The sequence below is a fragment of the Anabrus simplex genome, chromosome 12 (assembly GCF_040414725.1).
Source record: "Anabrus simplex isolate iqAnaSimp1 chromosome 12, ASM4041472v1, whole genome shotgun sequence".
NCBI lineage: Eukaryota > Metazoa > Arthropoda > Insecta > Orthoptera > Tettigoniidae > Anabrus > Anabrus simplex.
The window spans coordinates 25546519-25566886 of NC_090276.1; the positions used below are offsets into that span (position 1 = coordinate 25546519).

The 20368-nt window shown below is 41.1% G+C and overlaps 1 protein-coding gene across 1 annotated transcript in view; it reads left to right on the top strand.

Moving 5' to 3' along the window:
* The window catches only part of LOC136884113 (locomotion-related protein Hikaru genki), a 376982-nt gene that overhangs the window by 262849 nt on the left and 93765 nt on the right, over positions 1–20368 (top strand). Inside the window, exon 6 of the mRNA XM_067156151.2 lies at positions 15542–15676. Coding sequence (XP_067012252.1) covers positions 15542–15676 — 135 coding nt within the window. The remainder of the gene's footprint in view (positions 1–15541; positions 15677–20368) is intronic.

The following is a 20368-nucleotide window of genomic DNA, read 5'->3' on the forward strand; positions in this document are numbered from 1 at the left end:
AATCGATGATACTTGTAGTCAAAAGGGATCCAAAATCCAGGTCATCAGCCCCTCATAATGGTACTTATCGCTAGGAAAGTAGAACCATGGTATTTCTCATGTAGCGGTACAAATAAAAAATAGCGTAGACTCGGGGTATTCTACATATTATGGTACTACTCACAGGTAATATAATATGCACATCTAACGCAGACTTATGGTATTTCTCACATTACGGCGCCATTTACAGTCAACACACACATATGGTGTTCCTTACATAGTGGGTTCTAATCATAGGCAAGGTAGATCCATAGTGTCACTCATATAGTGGTACTAATCACAGGTACTGTAAAATCCACCGTGATTCACACACTGTCGCTACTAATCACAAACCTATTGTGTACCTAACATAGTGGTACTACGCGCAAACAAAGGCGACCCATGGTGTTCCCCGCGTGGTGGTACTAATTACAAGTAGTCTCACGGTTCTTATTCGATCATCCCTTGGTCGCCCGTTTTAGTCGCCTCTTACGACAAGCAGGGGATACCATAGGTGTATCCTTCGCCTATGTCCCCCATCAACAGGGTAATGGATCTTTGACCTTGCCGATTACTCCCCGACTGACCAAATATACAATACACGGGTTATGTGGTCTATTTTTCAGCTGGTTAGCTGCGGAGTCCTTAGTGGTGTCTGCATCATTCTGATATTCACAGTAGCCTGAAGCTACTTCTTATTTCTTAGTTTTTTTCTCACACACTAGTGGGGTTTGCTGTTTCGGCTCCCTGTCGCCACTTCATACAGTTGTGTGCCATGTCAGGGTGAAGACGTGGAATTTTTAGATCATCATGTGTGGAGTCAAGCCAACGTTCTCTCGGTCGTCCTACTGGCCTTTTCCCAAAAATCAGCAGTGTCAATCCAGTTTTTGCAACACGAATTGCATGGCTGTACTGAGAGAGAAGGCTTTTCAGTGAGGTGTGCCAATCCATAACGCTTGCGAACTTCGTTGTTGCTGATATTATCATGAAGTGCCAAGCCACATGTCAATCGAATAATCTTGGTTTCAATCGCGATAATTCTCTCTTCCATCTACCTGCGCAAGCAAATTTGACAAAGCGCTCAGTGAAACCCGTAGGTTTGTTACATATTGTTTGAGGCCTACACCTCTTGTGAAACTATACCAGATTACAGAGATAGCGCCACCAGATATTCGTTGTGAGGTAGCCGCCAATGCAGAGAGAACTAAATAGGTCCATCAGCAATCCCACCTGCCGTATGGTTAGGTGACAGCTACCCTTAGATTGTGATCCAGGAGAAGATTTCTGAAACATACTGTAGTCTTTCAAACTACATCGACTACAGCTAGAAAACAAATGTGGTTTGCTCGAATAACACTACCTGGCCATGAACAAACTTGGAGTGTGTAGAGAGGGCCGCTCACACGCCTAAAATCTCACGCGTGAAAATCGAGGTGCAGAGACTCCGTGCACTGTGCATTGGTCCGACTCGGCTGAACTCGGATTGACTCGGATGGTGTAGTGCGCTGAGAGCGACGAAGCGTTCGGTGATAGAAGGCTTGTTTGTCAGTGAAATAGACAAGCGAAAGACAACAAAAAATACTGGAGGAACCTGTTTCGAAGAAAGCAAATACTTTCGAAAGCCCATTTCAATCAAACTGGGAACTTTCGTACTTTTCTTGTCAGTCGTGACGATAAAGCTAAATGCTTAATCAGTGGGACAATAGTTAATCGAAAAGATCTATTTTTCCAATACAAAGGCTTTGCTCAAATTCTACGAGAATTTGTCGAAGAAAGATTTTCCTAAGCTGCATCGAAGGAGATAAGATTATTTCTATGTTTGGTTCCACACGCGTATGTGAAATGTATATTTTCCTGTTTTGACTTGTACGAAAACTAGATTGCGTGCGAGTAGAGCTAGCACTATTTCTGATTGTAATTTAAAGAATGCTCTCAGAATTGTTGTCAGCCGGTCCCTTGTTGCAGGCATAACTGGTATCACTGCAAAGATAAAGGGAAAGAAGACCTAGGGAAGATAAATTGTCTGATCAAACCAATTTGAAAGAAGAGTGTTTTAACACCGGTAACAGTGTCACCGCTCACCGCACATAAACATTTCGCTGTGAGGGGAGAATCAGCGGGGAAGGTGGAGAAGGCGAAGACAAGCCGAACGGGTGAGACAGGTGTAGGGGAAGTGGAGTGGGGTTTTGCACTCTGGTCAACCTAGTGAAATCGTCTCCTGCACCCTGAGAGGCCCTGGTGTAGAGGTTACTCACTCGTCTTCATTCTAGAGTTGGAAGATAAAAATGAATTTCCAGAAATGGCACTTCCCTGTCGACAATAAACTGCGACTGCAGAGAACCCCAGAACATGGAACATCTTCTTGATTGTATACTGTACCCTGTGTCTTGTACAGTAGAAGATTCTCTACTTGCGACACCATACGGTGTTGAGGTTGCACTTCACTGGTGTAATGTAATGAATTCTCTGTTCGACTTAAAGTACAACTAACTCATTCTCTGAAACTACATATAATATTTGACTATGAAATAATCTGCGACAGTAACAAGAAACTGGAACGTAGCATATATTTAATCTGGTATATGATGCTCATATATCACCTTATCATAAGGAGCTGCCGTTGGCTTCGAGTGCACCAGCGCCATGAACTTCACATGTTACCACTTCTGCACAAAATACTTTCCACTAATACTCTCTATTATCTGTCTTCACCTTTTTCTTACCTCTCGTCCTATCATGACCACAATACAAGATTTGCCTCCTTTCTTGCCATACCTGTAAACAGCTGTGCTGTTTACCAAAGCTCCCTCATCATCTCTGTATCCAGGTCATGGAACTCGCTACCTGCGAACATTAGGAACAATACCTCTCATTGCAAGCTTGAAGTGGCTTTCCGTGAGCATTTGCTGAGAAGATCCCACTGACTTGTTGGATAATTATTGAGTGAATGAAGGAATGAATGAAATGAATGAATGGGTTACGGTAGTTACGTCATTTAAGAGTACTTTATTGTATGTAATTTAAAATTAAGGATTCTACCGTTATTATTATTATTATTATTATTATTATTATTATTATTATTATTATTATTATTATTATTATTATTATTATTATTACGATGTAACGGTAAAAATAGTTAAGCAGAAACAAAAACAGATGCGAATGGATCGAATCATGGCTAAGTCAATGCATTCCACATTGTTCCGTGAACAACAGGAGAAATTTGTTGACGTAAAACAGTCATCGTTATGGCTAATGAGGGGGAATATATCTCCACAGGAAGAAGGAATGTTCTGTAAGATACAAGACAAAAACATCTTCTTTAGTCATGGGAGTATATTCCAGAGGTGCCCACACTGCAACCAGGGCAATAAGACACTAGATCACCTGGCAACACAATGTGGATGAATGCTTAATTTGGACTACAAGAAACGCCACAATGATGTTGTCAGATGCTTGCATTTCATGATCACAAAAAAGTATGGGTTGAATAATTCTAAGAAAATAAAGAACTATAAAGCTGAAAATGTCATATCCAATCAGCGAATTAGAATAAAGTCAGACGTCATCATACAGACTGAGCTTCGCATTGAACACAACAAACCGGATCTGATGATACATGACCTTGTAAAGAATGAAATCCTATTAATTGAAGTTGGAATCACAAACAACAATATCCTAAAACAGACTGAAACCACTAAAGGAAGAAAGTGCCAGATGCTAGCCAACGAACTCTCACTTATGTACAATGGGGCCAAGGTGACGATGGTCCCTGTGGTAATAACATGGGACGGGTTAGTTACCAACTTGTTCAAGAAGCACATGGACAAATTGGAAGTGAGCAAACAGCTACAGGCCTATCTACAGACCATTGTACTAAAAAGAACATGTGAGAGTGTGCTAATCAACTTCAGACGAGGCAACTTGGATAACGAGTTGTGGACGGAGGACTTGCAAACAATGATGGACCAGATGGAGGCGGTCCTGGTACCGTAAATGGTGTGCAAGAAGTGTGTATACAAATGCGTAGAATCATTGGATGTAACATGGACTTAAAAACTAATTGAATAATTTTTTATTATTATTATTATTATTATTAATTTACTATTATTGATTCTTCATCTTTATTCATTTCGGCCAACTAGGGGCCACGTCATTTTAACTGTCTCCTTTTCCGAGGTTTAACTGCCACACAATGCTCCTGCATTCATATTCGGTGTTCTTCTCTCTCTTGGGTCCACGCCTTCCCTGTCTTCAACTTCGGCTTTTCCTGAAAATCTTAGTGCGTGCGTACGTTCCTGGATATCTTTAAGAGAAATTATTATTGCTATTAATATTATTTGTTTTATTTGTATGTCTAATTGTAATAGTGTACTCTCCTAGTGGTTAAGTGTATGAGAGGGCATTGAGCCGTAAATTCACCACCAACGAAGGCATTATCTATCTATATACCGTGGTCTGACTTAATTGAAAACTGTCATTTGTGTATCTATATATTTTATTTGTTTCTGATTCGAACGAATAAATAAATAAATAAATTAGTTAATTAATAAATAAACGGAAGGCCAGCATTTTGCACCATACAGAACCTGGATGCACCACAGATCGATAAACTTTAGACTTTATCCGGTCTAGAATCTTCTTATCACCAGCCACTGAGCACGAATTCTGCCATTCGCTGCTCACGCGATTTGATATTTCAGGATTGTGCGTTCCATATGCAGTAATTGCCGAGCACAGATATTTAAATTCATTTTCATCGGAAGGTCAACATCAGTCATTTGAATCGTATTCATATCATTTAGATTTAGATCTATTGTCAAATATTCAGTTTTCTTAACGTTGAGCAGTAGTCCAAATTCTGCGCCGTGAATGGTCCATGTCTGAACTTATAGTTTGAGGTCAGTTTTAACCTCAGAGGCCAAAAGCACATCATCAACATAGAGTAAGGTCCAATTAGGCTGAAGTTGAATTGGAGAATTAAGCTGGTTTTTCCGAGATTGGTATTACAACTAGAATAGTTTTTGATGGTAGGAACTTCTTTAGTCTTTAAATTCGTGCTAAAGCCATGAAATGAACAGAGGACAATCAGGTGAAGATCTATTCGACCTGGAAAGTGAGAGTTAGTCGTGATGAAGGGGAACAATTGGTAATTCCGTAACTTCAGTTGTAATTCATAGTACGTAGCGAATCTTGTCCCACCTCCAGACAGTGAAATTAGAGCAAGTTCCCCATTGTTCTCACTCGAGCGATGTACTTTTACCTTTCGCTTGTTCACACTGCAACGTTCGCTTGAAATTACTCTGGCATAATTAAACGTCGTGTTAGACGGAAACAGAAGGTAGACATTAATAGCGAGTGAGGAGTGGGTAAAGAGTGTGGGGGGGAGGGGGGGCGGAAAAGTTACAGTGAGAGATAGAGTGAATAAGAAATAGAGGCCAAAAAAACTGAGACAGAAGGTGTAAGATGCAGGGAGAGAGATTAAGAGATGGGGGTACAAAGAGTGAGAGCAAAAAGGAGAAGAGAGGGGGAGAGAAAAGAAAAAAATGAAAGAGGAGATGAAAGAGAGAGAGAGAGAGAGAGAGTAAATGGAAAAGAGGAGAGGAAGTATGTGTGAGAGTGAGTCAGAAAATAAGAGAGAGATAAAGAGAAATATTCTGAAGTGCAAGTAGAGGAAATGAATGAAGAGAATGGGACTGAAAGGGATATATTTTATAACAATTTTTAAAATTCCTCTCTCAAACGCTAAGACACCCTGGGCCTTAACACACTTACGCGTGCCTTTTATCAGCTGTTTGCATAACATTTTGTCGGTTTTTGTGGCACAGAAAACCAGTAATTTTCAAGGGAAATCCATTTTTGTTTACTCAAAATGTTAGTTATCGGCTTCTACAAACATCGCCATCCTTCTGGTAAGTTATAAATAGCATGCCAGAAAAACTGCTTGTCTTTTACGGCAAACCATTCGTTGAGCCATTTTCCAACTTCTGCTGAAGTGCTGCTCTGCGAGCGCGTGCCCAATTGATGCGAATAGCTGATAGCCAGATGGTGCCATGTCGGGGAAGTACGGCGGGTGCTGAAGCATTCTCCATCCAAACGATTTCAAGGTGCCTTTCACTGGTTTTGCTGTGTGAGATGTCGCAATGTCGTGTAACAAAATTACTTTGCCTTGTCTTCTGGCCCATTCCGATCGTCTTTCTATCAATGAGTGTTTTAAGTTAATTATTTGTTGGCGATAGCGTTGTGTATTAACAGTTTCGCTGGGATTTAAGGGTTCATAATACACAATACCGCTCTGGTCCCACCAGGCACAAAGCATGGTCTTTCGCATTGAAATCGCCACATTTAAATTGTCAAAACCATGTTTCACGTGTTCTAATCGATGTAGCGTGTTCACCATATGTTTCTGCCTGCAAATGATGACTTATCACAGCATTTTTTCTTTTGATTAAATAAGAAAAGCAATGCGTGCCACAAATGTTCTTTTTCAGACAAACTTTGACATGATCACTGAACGATACAACACAGACGCTAGTGTTTGGCGGACTCAACTTGTGTGTGTTGATAGGTTAATGTCAATGATGTTATTGGCTTTACGTCCCGCCAACTACTCTTTGACGGTTTTCGGAGACGCCGAGGTGCCGGAATTTAGCCCCGCAGGAGTTCTTTTACGTGCCACAAAATATACCGACACGAGGCTGACGTATTTGAGCACCTTCAAATACCACCGGACTGAGCCAGGATCGAACCTGCCAAGTTGGGGTCAGAAGGCCAGCGCCTCAACCGCCTGAGCCACTCAGCTCGGCAGGTTAATGTCAGACGAATAAACTGACGTATGTGTCAAATTCATACGTTGAGTACTGTTCGCTGGCGCTGTCTCTTGGTGAAACCGGAAAATAGTTATGCATACACCTGGTAGAGAATGACAACTTCAACTAGCGCGGTAAAAGGAAATGGCGTATGGCTTTCAATGCCGGGAGTGTCCGAAGAAATATTGGGATCGCCAAGTGCAGGTCTTTTGATTTGACTCCCGTAGGCAACCTGCGCGTCGTGATGAGGATGAAATAATGATTAAGACGACACATACACCCAGTCCCCGTGCCAGCGAAATTAACCAATGATGCTTAAGATTCACGACACTGCGTTGAATCGAACCCGTGAACCCTGTGACCAAACACCAGCACCCTAACCATTTAGCTATGGAGTCAATTAACGTGGTGGCGCAGCGGTTATCGCCGCGGATTCATACTTCTGCGCCCCGTGTTCAAATCCCAATGATTTTTATTTCATTTATCTACTTATGTCCATTGAAGACTACCACACGAATGTTTCTTATCAAATTAGTGAATACTAGGGCGTTATGTTGATTGTAACATTACAACTGGGTTTCACAATAAGTGATATTTTTCAGGGAATACGATGTTTTGTAAGTTCATTCTTATACGAGGGCGAATCAAAACTTGAGTTACACTTCCAAATTATGGCCATTTATGAAACCACCTACACATAGGCAACACGGCAATGGCAACATACAATATACGTTCACTTTTCTACATAGTCCCCAAGAAACTGTGAGCATTTCTCTGAACGGTCAACCAACGTTTCGACTCCGGATGCGTAGAAATCACCTCCACTGCTATGTAACAACCTGGAGACAGCTGCTATCAGCTTACCGAACACATAATCGCACGGAAAATCGCACGATAACGCGACACCTCACACGGCCCGTCAAACGTCCGCACTGATGCAGCGATTCAAGTGGGAGTGCCTACATCCTCCATACAGTCCAGACATAGCACCATGTGATTATCATGTGTTCGGGAAGCTGAAAAATGATCTCGGTGGACAACGATTCCGAAAGTATGAGGAGGTGAAAGCAGCTATCTCTTTGGGGTTATACGGGGCATTCCCTTGTATTATACCGATAGTAGAAACACACGGAAAATATAAATTTCGCACACCAATAACATCGCGCCAAGGCAGGTTTGCCACAGTTATATTTCTGGATGGGGATGGCACTTGGGAAAGAAACGTCGTTAACGTTACTGAAGATGTCACGTGTAGGTAAACATTTTGCGACAAATCACGCATAACGGATCATTTCTCCTAAATCTGGCTCTTGAAACTGATAATGATTCAATGCATGAATTTTTATTGCGTCGCGTCTACTTGCGATATCCCTTTGCTGTGCAATTAATGTAGAACATTTTTTTTCTTTGCAATTTGCTTTACGTCGCATCGACACAGATAGGTCTTATGGCGACGATGGGATAGGGAAGGCCTAGGAATGGGAAGAAGTGGCCGTGGCCTTAATTAAGGTACAATCCCAGCATTTGCCTGGTGTGAAAATGGGAAACCACGGAAAACCATCTTCAGGGCTGCCGACAGTAGGGTTCGAACCCACTATCTCCCGAATACTGGATACTGGCCGCACTTAAGCGACTGCAGCTATCGAGCTCGGTTTAGAACAATTAACGAGCAAGCAATCAAAACTTATAATGCCCATTAATGCAAATTTTTCAGGAGAAACGAAATATTCACTAAAATATAACGTAGTTTTCACAGTTAGTTTCTTAATGGGTAACTGAATAAGATGCCGTATTGCAACAGATCAATAATTTATTGGGGATGTTAGAAATTTAATTTAAATTTTCGACAATATGCGTTTTTGATCTATTTTATAGGACATTATATGCTATGATGAGCTAACTGTACTTTTATAATCATTAGTTCACAAAATTATACATTCAGTCATTTCAAATTTACAGTACTTGCTTAGGACAGCATCATCATCATCATCATCATCATCATCATCAATTTCAGGCAGTATTTTACATGCTCTAAATGCTTCTGCATTCAGATTTTTCTATCTATATACTGCAACATTGAAATAATATCTTGAAAGGGAGCGGTTAAAACAAATCATATATTGTCCACGTGGATGACTGAATCAGAGCGTATGGCGTCCACCAATCAGTGGATCCGACCCGCAAAGCCCCACCTTCCTAGAAACTATCTTAAACCATAGTATTACCGGCCAAGGGACTGCTTCTAAAGCATATTCATGCAACAATGATGCTTGTTGTCTAAAGGGGTCCAAAATCCAGGTCAACGGCCCCTCATATTGCTACTCATCGCTAGTAAAATATAACCATGGCCTTCGCCATGTTGCGGTACTAATCTAAAGTAGCGTAGACACACGGTATTCCTCACGTTATGGTATTAGTCACAAGTAATGTACGACGCACAGGTAACGCGGATCCACGGTGTCCCTCATATATACAGGTACTGTAAACCCACAGTGAATCCACTCTCTACTGCAACAAATCACAGAGCTATTGTGTGCCTAACATAGCGGTGCAACTCGCAAGTAAAGGCGACCCATGGTGTTCCCCGCGTGATGGTACTAATCACACGTAGTTTCATGATTCTAATACAACCATCCCTTAGTCACCCCTATTAGTCACTTCTTATGACAGGCACGGGATAACGTGGGTGTGTTTTTCGTCTGCGTCCCCCACCCAGAGGGGGTAGAAATGAAATGTCGTATGGCTTTTAGTGCCGGGATATCCCAGGACGGGTTCGGTTCGCCAGGTGCAAGTTTTTTTTGACACCCGTAGGTGACCTGCGCGTCGTGATGAGGATGAAATGATGAAGAAGACAGGATATATACCCAGTCCCCCGTGACAGGAAAATTAACCAATGATGGTGAAAATTCCCAACTATGCCGCGAATCGAACCCGCGACCCTCTGAACCGAAGCCCAGTACGCTGATCATTCAGCCAACGAGTCGGACAGAGAGGGTAGAGAGATAGAAGAAAAAAGAAGTGATACATCACTTCGAAAAATAAAGAAACGGACGAAGAAATGCAAGGCCCACGAAGGGTGTGAAAATGAAATACTCCCTCGGCTCTAATACCATCGAAAAAGAACAAGAGTTTACGAAGGAAGGTCGGACATGATAGATGAATGTGAGGATCCTGGCAAAAGTAAGTTCAAGCAATGCCAAGACTCAGCTAAGGGCCCACGGTCGCCAAATCACGCTCCCAAGTTGTGAGCCCCTGGGGGCCCTTTTAGTCGCCTCGTACGACAGGCAGGTGATGCCATGTGTGTATTCTTCATCTGCGTTCCCCACCCACAGGGGGTGCCTGAAATTGCACCAAACTCAATTTTCTCTGGAGGTGGACATTTAAGTTATATATGTTGGTTGGTTTCTCCTCAACTGATGTTTTAAAATTAATTTACCAGACAGAATATTAACCTTTTGAACTCCATTACCCTTAGCGTATGCTTTCTGCTCCACTCCTAATTAATTTCTGCACTACGAACAGCATCACCACCTCCGGTTTCATTATCAATATTTGTTCACTTTCACTTACATTATTCACTAATAAATCATCCACGTCAGTTGTTGGTTAATCATCATCACTATCACTGTCCACTAACTGTTCTAAAATATCCAGTTCCGTGAGTGAAGACGAAGCAGAAGCCATGTTTACATTCAAACAACAACGTCTGTGAAGTTGCATAAACATTCGAGAATAACAGAGCTTAAAAGAATTACCACAATTCCCGCGAACTATTGTAAATAGGAAAACGTGTTCTCTCAGAGACCGTTAGATAGCTCTACAACACCAGAACACGGCACAGTCGTTATACGAGCACTGAAAGTACGAGATATTGTCATGTCGAGTGGAGCTCGATATCGGAGCGCAAGCCTAATATTTTAATGTCGAACATAGGAGTGCAAAAGGTTAATATACGAAAGAGGGAAACGATATTCGAAAATGCATTGAACAAAACCGCCCCTGTAGTAATTGTCAATGGAACTGTGCCGTGTTCTGATATTGTAGAGCTATCTAACGGTCTCTGAGAGAACGCGTTTTCCTATTTACAATAGTTCGCGGGAATTGTGGTAAAGAAGAAAAAAGCAATTCATCGGGATTTGAACATGGGACGCAAACATATGAAGTCGCAACGAAAGCCACTGTGTCAGGGCGTCGGGGAACTTCACGCCATCTAATAGATATGTAAAGCACGTCCGAAACTTTGACAGTCATTTTCTTGGAAACGTTTGAGTGTGTACGGATAACATGTGTTCGCTTATTAAGATCCCTCCTCCAATGAACGAAGTTTCTGTCAAATCGGGCTGGTACATTTGGTGGGTTCCTCTCGTAATTCGAGGACATTAAGGCGTTAAAAGTTTTATTTCTGCCAGCTTAAATAGGACTTTGTCGGCTGCGAACTGTGATTCACATGTGGACTTTGCATTTCAAATAAATCTACTTTAAGCCGGATGAATTAAAGGTCACTTGTTAGTGAGTATTTTGTGATAAATGCCTGAAAGTTAATTTTACATTTGTTTAGTTTTGATAATCTCATTGGTAGGTCGGGAGTATAGACCGATCGTACCATGCGACTTTCCATTACATCAATAGGAACCTGGCACTTGTATGTACAGCTCTTTAACATTGTTCAGGAGATGACTTAAGTTTTAAAACGTTAATTTGTCCTGTTTAATACGCGGTGAATGTAACAAAATGTCAAATTTATATTAAATTACCTGATGTACCGACTCCGTAAACAGTTTTAAAATGTTCACTGAAAAAATCAGCATTTTACTAGCAGTTTCCCGCTGGCTCCGCCCGCAATGTACAAAGTATGGTGTTGTTCGTTACTATCCTCACGGATGTATTTGTAAAGTTTCGAGTTAATGAAATAAAGCACATGATCTGCTGTGGTAATAGAATGTAATATTATGTCAACAAAACACTTGAAAATACATCACACAAAGAAATTGAATTAAACGTTCCTTGGAACAACACTACGCGCCGAACTGTTAAAACGTCCTTCAAAGATCTTCGTCATGGAGACAAATGTACTCAACTTTTCTCAGAATCTACCAATTTAAGTAGTTATTACCTCAAAAGAAAGCGCTTGATCCACTGAGTGTTTTAGACAAAAACGAACTGCGTACCTAAATTAAAACTAAATATATGATTGCTTCAAAATGGCAAAAATTGAAAAAACTGCTCGGGAGATAGCGGGTTTGAACCCCACTGTCGGTAGCCTCGATGATGGTTTCCCGTGGTTTCCCCATTTTCACACGAGGCAAATGCTGGGGCTGTACCTTTGTTAGAACCACGGCCATTTCCCTCCCCCCTCCTAGCCCTTTCCTATCCCATCGTCGCTGTAAGACTTACCTGTATCGGTGCGACGTAAAGAAGCTTGTAAAAACCCGCTGAGTGATAATATTTCAGCTTAGAACTCTGACCAGAAAGGTTCTGTACTGCCTGAACTCTATTAACGAATTTTCATTTTAAGTGATACATGTGTTGCGGGTCAGTATTTCTCCCCTGAGTATTGTCTCATATCGGCATTGCGAGTCGCAAGGACGATGTTCGCAATATGGTAACCTAATACGATATGTAACGCTAAACATTGGAAAATAACCAATCGGAGAGCAACAGCGGAGGAGATCAGGAAGAGAGAGTGGAAACGGATAGGGAACAGCCTGAGACAGGACGAAGGATCAATTGCAAAGCAAGCTTTGGGGTGGAATGAACATGTCCGTTGGAGACAAGATAGATCACGGTGACATGGAGAAGATCTATAGACAGAGAACTCACAGCCATGAACAAGATTAGGCAAGATACAACAGAACTAGTGAAGAACAGAATGAGGTGGCAACTCTTTATGGAGGCCCTATGTTCCACTGGAAATTAAAGGATAATGATGATGATTATGATGATGAGGATATTCACATCGAACAGCTACAACAAAAATTAATATCTCGGAATGCCAAATTAAAGCACTATAACATTGTAACTAAGCATCAGAATCCTTGATCATTGCAGGCGTATCACTAACTAAAACTTTAGAAAACAAGAAAAGAAATTCCTTAGAACATTCTTTGGCCCAGTATATATACAAGGAATGTGGAATAAAAGGAGGGCTCTTGAATAACACCAGTTTCTGAGAAAATTTTGGACACCATTAGAAAAGAAGAGACGATTGGAATTTTATGGCCATATCCAATGATGTAATTTCATATCATTGTATTTTAATTAAGTTGTTCATTTCTCACGCAACTCTTTGATTTAATATTTTATTAAGCCTAGTCACCAAAATTCAAGAATAATTGGATAAACGAAATTGTAGAAAGACCTTCAAACAAATCATCATACAGTGAAACGAAGTGTAAAAGGTCTGGATTTAGAACGTTGGTGAACAAACATAATTTTGCTGAAAACCTAAGATGAGAACCGCCGCTGAATGGGAGGAAGAACGCAAGAAAAGCTCAGCGAGAGGATGAAGAGCTTCTTGGAACAGAAGAAAGCAAATTCACCTGCCAAATACTCTCAATCTTTCTTCTTAGTTGGGCACAACGTTGTGAAATAGTTATAATAATACCAATAATAAAAAATTAATAATAATCATCTGAACATGTCAACGGATCAGAAACATTAATGTTTGAAAGTACGGCAGGCATCGAAAACATAGATAATAAATAATGCTGTTGTACAGAATATTCTAGGCGTAGAAATCAAAGGCGAACAATACAGGCTCATAAACAAACAAAAAATCAAACAATTTTGAAACATTCACAGGCACATTAGAAAATGGCGCTCAAAATATCACGGTTATATGGGAAAAACGAACCGTGATAGATCGATAAGTCAGGTAGTCAGAGTCTATGGAAACAGATGTGAAGATAGAACAGACACAATAAATCGGATCGGCGAATTTAATTGGTACAAATCATACAAAATGTGGGTATTTTTATATCGAATATTTACAAACGGCAAGTTACGCTACTGAAGACATTCACTGGATTAACTCAGCCAAAAGAGAGAGAGAGAAGGAAATCTCTTTCAAAAGGCTGAAGGAATATTGGCCCAAAGGACAAGGTAAAAACATCTAAATAGTTTGTGTATCCGTAAATGGGCTTATTTCGTACGAAGACAAGAACGTAAAATTATGTAGGACAAGTCTACGACATTATTGCTTATAGTACAATAATAATTTCGAGTAGCTATTTCTAGCCGAGTGCATCCCTTGTAAGGAAGACCCTCCGATGAGGGTGGGCGGCATCTGCCATGTGTAGGTAACTGTGTGATGTGTTAGTTGCAGGGATGTTGGGGACAGCACAAACACGCTCTCCCCGGGCCATTGGAATTAACCAATGAAGGTTCAAATCCCCCACCCGGCCGGGAGTCGAACCCAGGACCCTCAGAACCGAAGGCCAGTACGCTGACCATTCAGTCAACGAGTCGGACATGATTGCTTATGAGTGGTAATGGAAGGAGTGGTAGAAAGGAAACGATGGAGGGGGAGGAGGAGCTGCCGAAAGTCAGAACAACCTATGACGATGAATATCGAAACGATTTTTAGGCATTAATAGGTTAAAATGCAAAATATATTTGAACAAGATCCAAGTATCATCTAGTCGCCTGAAAGTAATGTCAATGAGTTGCATACATTAGAGGAGTTCTGGTTATTCGGATCGCCAATGTTTATGCAACTGCCGCTGCAAAACCGTTTTGCGGGTAACATACAATTGCGCCTTGGTTAGACAAATTTGCAAGTTTTTTCCCTAATGATGAACTTGCAAGCATGAGGGGGAAAATGTAACCTGGTTCGAGAATTCTGAAAATTTTCCCGGAATCTGTCCTTTCCAATCTTTAGAATTTAACAGTGAGATTCAAACGCCTAAAATTACTGTCACCTCCGGTGAAAACAGCACAATGACTTATCAACATAGACTACAACGGAATGGATAAGTGGCACTCAACAAGGATTGATGCTTCTGACGAAGGACGAAGATGAATCCCAGTAGAGGATTTGCTGTCCATGGAAGATTTGGTTTTGCGTAATTTAGTTAGAACAGACCACGGAAGATGTAGCGTATGTGACCAACCCCGTACTGTGACTGCTTAGTATTGAATTATACTGTTCAGCACATTACTTTTGAGTATCAAAAGTGACCATTCAGTGTACGTATTGATGACTTCATCATTTTTTCTCACGAGTACCAATAGTGAATGTAAATCCTCGACAGAGCATTGCAATTGGAACTCACGAGTGATTTCTTGCTAATTTTTACAAGTATCCTCCACAATTCTCGATGGTCCCCATCTTTCATTAAATTAGATCTTGGTTTAGCTGCCCTTGTTACTTTGGGTTTCCTCTTCACATTTACACCACTAACAGTCGACTTGGGCCGCTTAAGAGGGCTTGAAATGGCCCTGATGGATTCATTACTCAAGTGATATCAAACGAGGTCACTGAACTCTCCTGACTGATCCGTTCTGCTTTTGCTACTTCTGTACTGACAATGCAATACTCCCTCCCTTTTATACTGGCATTTAGACCTCTCGTGACATCTAGGGTCCAATTCCTCATTACATATGGGTGTCTCGATACTTTCGACCAGGTAGTGTATAAGAAAGTATTTATTTTTACGTTGTTATGTGTGCCTCTGAGAGTTAGTCTGAATAGTTCCTTCCAATACTTGTTTCAGGTTGGGCGATAGCTACAGAGGAACGTGAATGGAAATATAGACTCTCTATTTACTACAGCAAACCTCAGGACTCCGGGGTTTATACGTGTGCTACACCAAGAGGCCTCACGAACAGTATAACTGTGAACGTGGAAGGTACGTGCACTGTGACATAAAAATTTTAATATTCTGTTATAAAATTATTGATGCTCGTTACTGTATTTAGTAATATCTCTATTTGTTCAAGGTCTCTTATGATTCATTAAGAGATCATGAGAATTTTTCGAAATTATCCGTAAAATTCAAAAATAATTTATGAAACGTTCAAAATGATTTCTGAAAAGTTACGTCAAAATCAATAGAAGGTTTTGATAACACATCACGATGGGGGAGAAAATTGTTGAAATCTATTGACAATTTTTCGAAAATTTCGTATAAATCAATAATATTTGAAGACAATTTAGAATTTTTTGAAACTTCCATCAAAACCAATAATATTTTTTGTAAAATCGTGACGTGGTCGGTGAAAATGTTTTGAACCCTACAAGAATTTTCGGAAATTTAAGCAAAATTGAATAATACTTATTGAAAGTTTTTGAAAATTTTTTGTATTTCAGTCAAAATCATTCATTTTTGTGAAATCATCATAAGGTGCGAGAACATTTTTGAAATCCTATGAGAATCCTGAAAAATTTCCGTAAGAATCAAAACCAATTTTTGAAAGTTTTCACCGATTTTCGAAGAATTCCTTCAAATTGAATAGTAAGTTGTTAAAATATCACGATGTGGGGGAAACTGTTGAAATTTATTGAACATCCTTGGAATATTCCGTATATTTTTTTAGAATTACGTTAAAACCAATAACAATTTTTGTACACACGTGACGTGGTGCGTAAAAATGTTTTAAAGCCTATGAGAATTTTTGGAGATTTCAGCAAGATTCAGTAACAAATTTTTAATTTTTTTGGTATTTCCATCAGAATCAATAATATTTGTGAAGTCATCACATTTTGCATGAAAATGTTCGAAATCCTGTGAGAATTTTAGGAAATTTATGTAAAAATAAACACATTTCTACACTGCCTGATTAAAAATGGGAGCACCCAGAAGAAATGATCGGATATCAATGTAACTTCGTACACGTTGACATCATCCGTGGATTTTTCAATGATTAGAGTTGCAATTATCTGTGACAGACAGAACGGCCATCAGAGTTTATTAGTGTTGTTCGTGTATAGTGTTGTTACGGGGTTTGGTATGGTATACAAGGGGCGTGAACAGCGACAGATGTTGGGTGATCACTGCAAAGGAAACGGAGATGCTGCGTACTGGTTTAAGACAGCATTATCAGCATCTGACAAAGTTCAAAAGAGGACCTCATTGTGGGTCTCCATTTGGCCGGCTGGTTGAATCATGCAATATCCAGATTTGTGGGGTATTCGGATGTGTCGGAGGCCTGATATGGAACTACATGGGAAAGTGAAGGCAGGCATACTTGTCGTCAAGGTTCCAGTGGACCTCATCTGACCGCCGAAATAGAGAATCGCCGTATTGTCTTAGATATTTCGTACCGGTATTCGCCTGCAGACAGATTTTACTTTCCCTACAATAGACTTCGAGATACTTAGTTCACTTTAGATCAGACAGTGGTCCATATGATCAGAAAATACCCGGAAGATTTCCTGAATTCAAAGTCGGTTATGATATAATCTCTTCGGAATTTGGTGCCCCTACTCTCTCATGTGTAGCCTGTGCTTGAAGAATGTATTCGTAACTGATTACTCCACACTGCACAGAAGTACAGCAAACGCTTCCCATTCCTATTAGCTTCGATATCTTCTCCATATTTACCAATCACCCTTTCGTAAACTTCAGTTCTACTTCCAACTCTCGCATTGAAATCGCCCATTAGTACTATCCTATACCTGCTATTGTCCCTGAGTACGATGTAACTAAATGCTTCAAAAATATTGTCAACTTTATCTTCATCTGAACCCTCACATGTAGAATACACTGGGACAGTTCTCGTCCTAATTTCCGCAACTGCCAAATCTACCCATATTTCTTCCTCACTTACATGCCTAATAAAACTTTGCTGCGTGTAATACTATTCTGATAAATAGTCCTACCCCACACTCTGTCCTTCTCTTTTTAATACCCGTCAAGTACACTTTATAATCTCTTCTTCGTTACCTCCCTTTATCCGAGTATTGTTAACTCCAGTTGCCTAGATTTACTTCCTCTCAAAACAATAATCACCACCACCACCACCACCACTAACACACCCTGATGCATCTTCTTTGCTGCCGACTTTCTTTATTCCATAAGCACCATTCATATTGATAGCTCCACATCGAATTCCATTTCGTTCGCCAAGTGTTTTCCATCGGGTTCGCATAGCTCTGAGGCATGCTTAAAATATTCTGACTGTGCTCAGTCCTAGTGAGGCTATCCCCTGTAATGGGTTAGGGACTACTGCTAGATGGTATAGTCTTAGCTCCCTGATCACAAGAAGGGCCATGACTCAGATTATGTCCGAGATGCGCAGTCGAATTCCATAGCAACTAGTATCCCGACTCTCAGGACCATTTACTGTACTAGGCCACTCAGCCGCTGCCGACGTTACACGAACTAAGACGTGGCTACAGTAATCCACACCGAACCATTGTTAAGCAAAATTTTAGAGAAGCTCAAACTGAAAATAAATGCACAGGAGACAAAGGCCATGGCAGTCGAAACACAGACAAATAAATCCGATACAAATATGAAACTAGGTCAGATAAAAGTAGCACCAGGTGAAGGAAATGCTACTGAAACACAACACAACACAACACCTAGGGATTCTAACAGGCCGGGTACCTAATGTTTATGCAAATATCATAGCAGAACTCTTGTCTGGGCTAGACTGGGCTATACTTGCTACCCACCTCAGTAGGTAAGGTAAGGTTATTCTGCCCGAAGGCATGTCCGAACCTCCGCAGAGGTGTTCCTGAGCCGGAGTTTACGTGCGGTAGGGTGGCCAGTTCCTTTCCGCTCCTCCATTCCCTTACCCTCCACCAACAGCGCGTGGTAACCCATCCAACTCCTGACCACGCCCAATGTTGCTTAACTTCGGAGATCTCACGGGATCCGGTGTTTCAACACGGCTACGGCCGTTGGTACTCACCTCAGTAAGTTTGCATTATATGCTCTAAATCGTTCGTTCGTAATCTGTTTGGTGATCCTAATTCAGTGAGGTCTTTATCTCCTTGCTTATGCCATTTTGATCTCATACGTTTGTTCGTAATCTGTTTACCCTCCAGGGTCGGTTTTTCCCCCGGACTCAGCGAGGGATCCCACCTCTACCGCCTCAAGGGCAGTGTCCTGGAGATTAAGACTTTGGGTCGGGGATACAACTGGGGAGAATGACCAGTACCTCACCCAGGCGGCCTCGCCTGCTATGCTGAACAGGGGCCTTGTGGAGGGATGGGAAGATCGGATGGGACAGGCAAGGAAGAGGGAAGGAAGCGGCCGTGGTCTTAAGTTAGGTACCATCCCGGCATTTGCCTGGAGGAGAAGTGGGAAACCACGGAAAACCACTTCGAGGATGGCTGAGGTGGGAATCGAACCCACCTCTACTCAGTTGACCTCCCGAGGCTGAGTAGACCCCGTTCCAGCCCTCGTACCACTTTTCAAATTTCGTGGCAGAGCTGGGAATCGAACTCGGACCTCCGGGGGTGGCAGCTAATCACGCTAACCACTACACCACAGAGGCGGACATATGCTCTAAATGCAAAACAAAACCCATCCCGATCCTAAATTATTATGATGATTTTAATTGGACACAGTATCTGTTGAGATACACGTATGAAGATAAGAGGATGAATCTTGCATAAGAAAAGTAATGAAAATAACTTGATTGATACAATATCCTAGAATTATATTTTATACTTTAAGGTTTTTGCTTTCCTGTTAACATGTTTCTACCATTATTGTTTTGATTTACCTATCGGATTGGGGCAATATACAGTGGATAAAATAAGTATTCATACATATATGGAAACGGTAGACAAACGGGAATTAACGGTAAGCGATTTATACTATCACTACAGTTTGACGTAATTAATTTAGACGTGACAGTGTACATATTGTTTAAGAGCACACACAAAAATGTTTTCTTTCAATAGATCTCAGTCACGTATGGTATGTAAACCTCGCTGACTGACGGCTCAAAACAAATCATTCATCGAGTATCCAGTTTAAGAGTGAGTATTAGTGCCTGGAGCTACGGGTGTACAGGAATGGAACTTCGATCGTGTGAGTTGAAGTCTGCTGTGAAGTAAGCAATTGTTCCTTTATGGCAAGAGGGACTTAGGTATCGAAACGTTGCTAAAAACTGAACCTCTCGCATGCTACTGTCCAGTATGTTGTGAAAAAATACAAACGAACAAGGTCTACGGCAAATGTGCAAAAGTCTGGACGTCCTAGAGTTCTAACGGATCGAGAGTCGCGATATGTAGTACAACAAACGCGCAAGGACTCGGGCGTCCGAATGCTTGCTGAAGATGTCGCAAGAGCAACAAGCAAGTAAGTAACACCTCAAATCATTCATTATTCAGCGCAATAGGGTGACAAGACTGAAGTTTGCTCGTTCATATCTCTACAAACTCATAAAATACTGGAAAATAGGTTGTATTCTCGGATGAGAGCAGTTTAACCTGTTTGGATCTGATGGGCAAAGGAATGCGTGGCGTAAACCAAATCAAGAACTTGACCCTAAGAACATTGTACCAACTGTCAAGCATGTCATGCCATGGTGTGGGGATGCATGCGCTAAGCTGGCGTGGAAGAAATGGTTGTTGTTGTTGA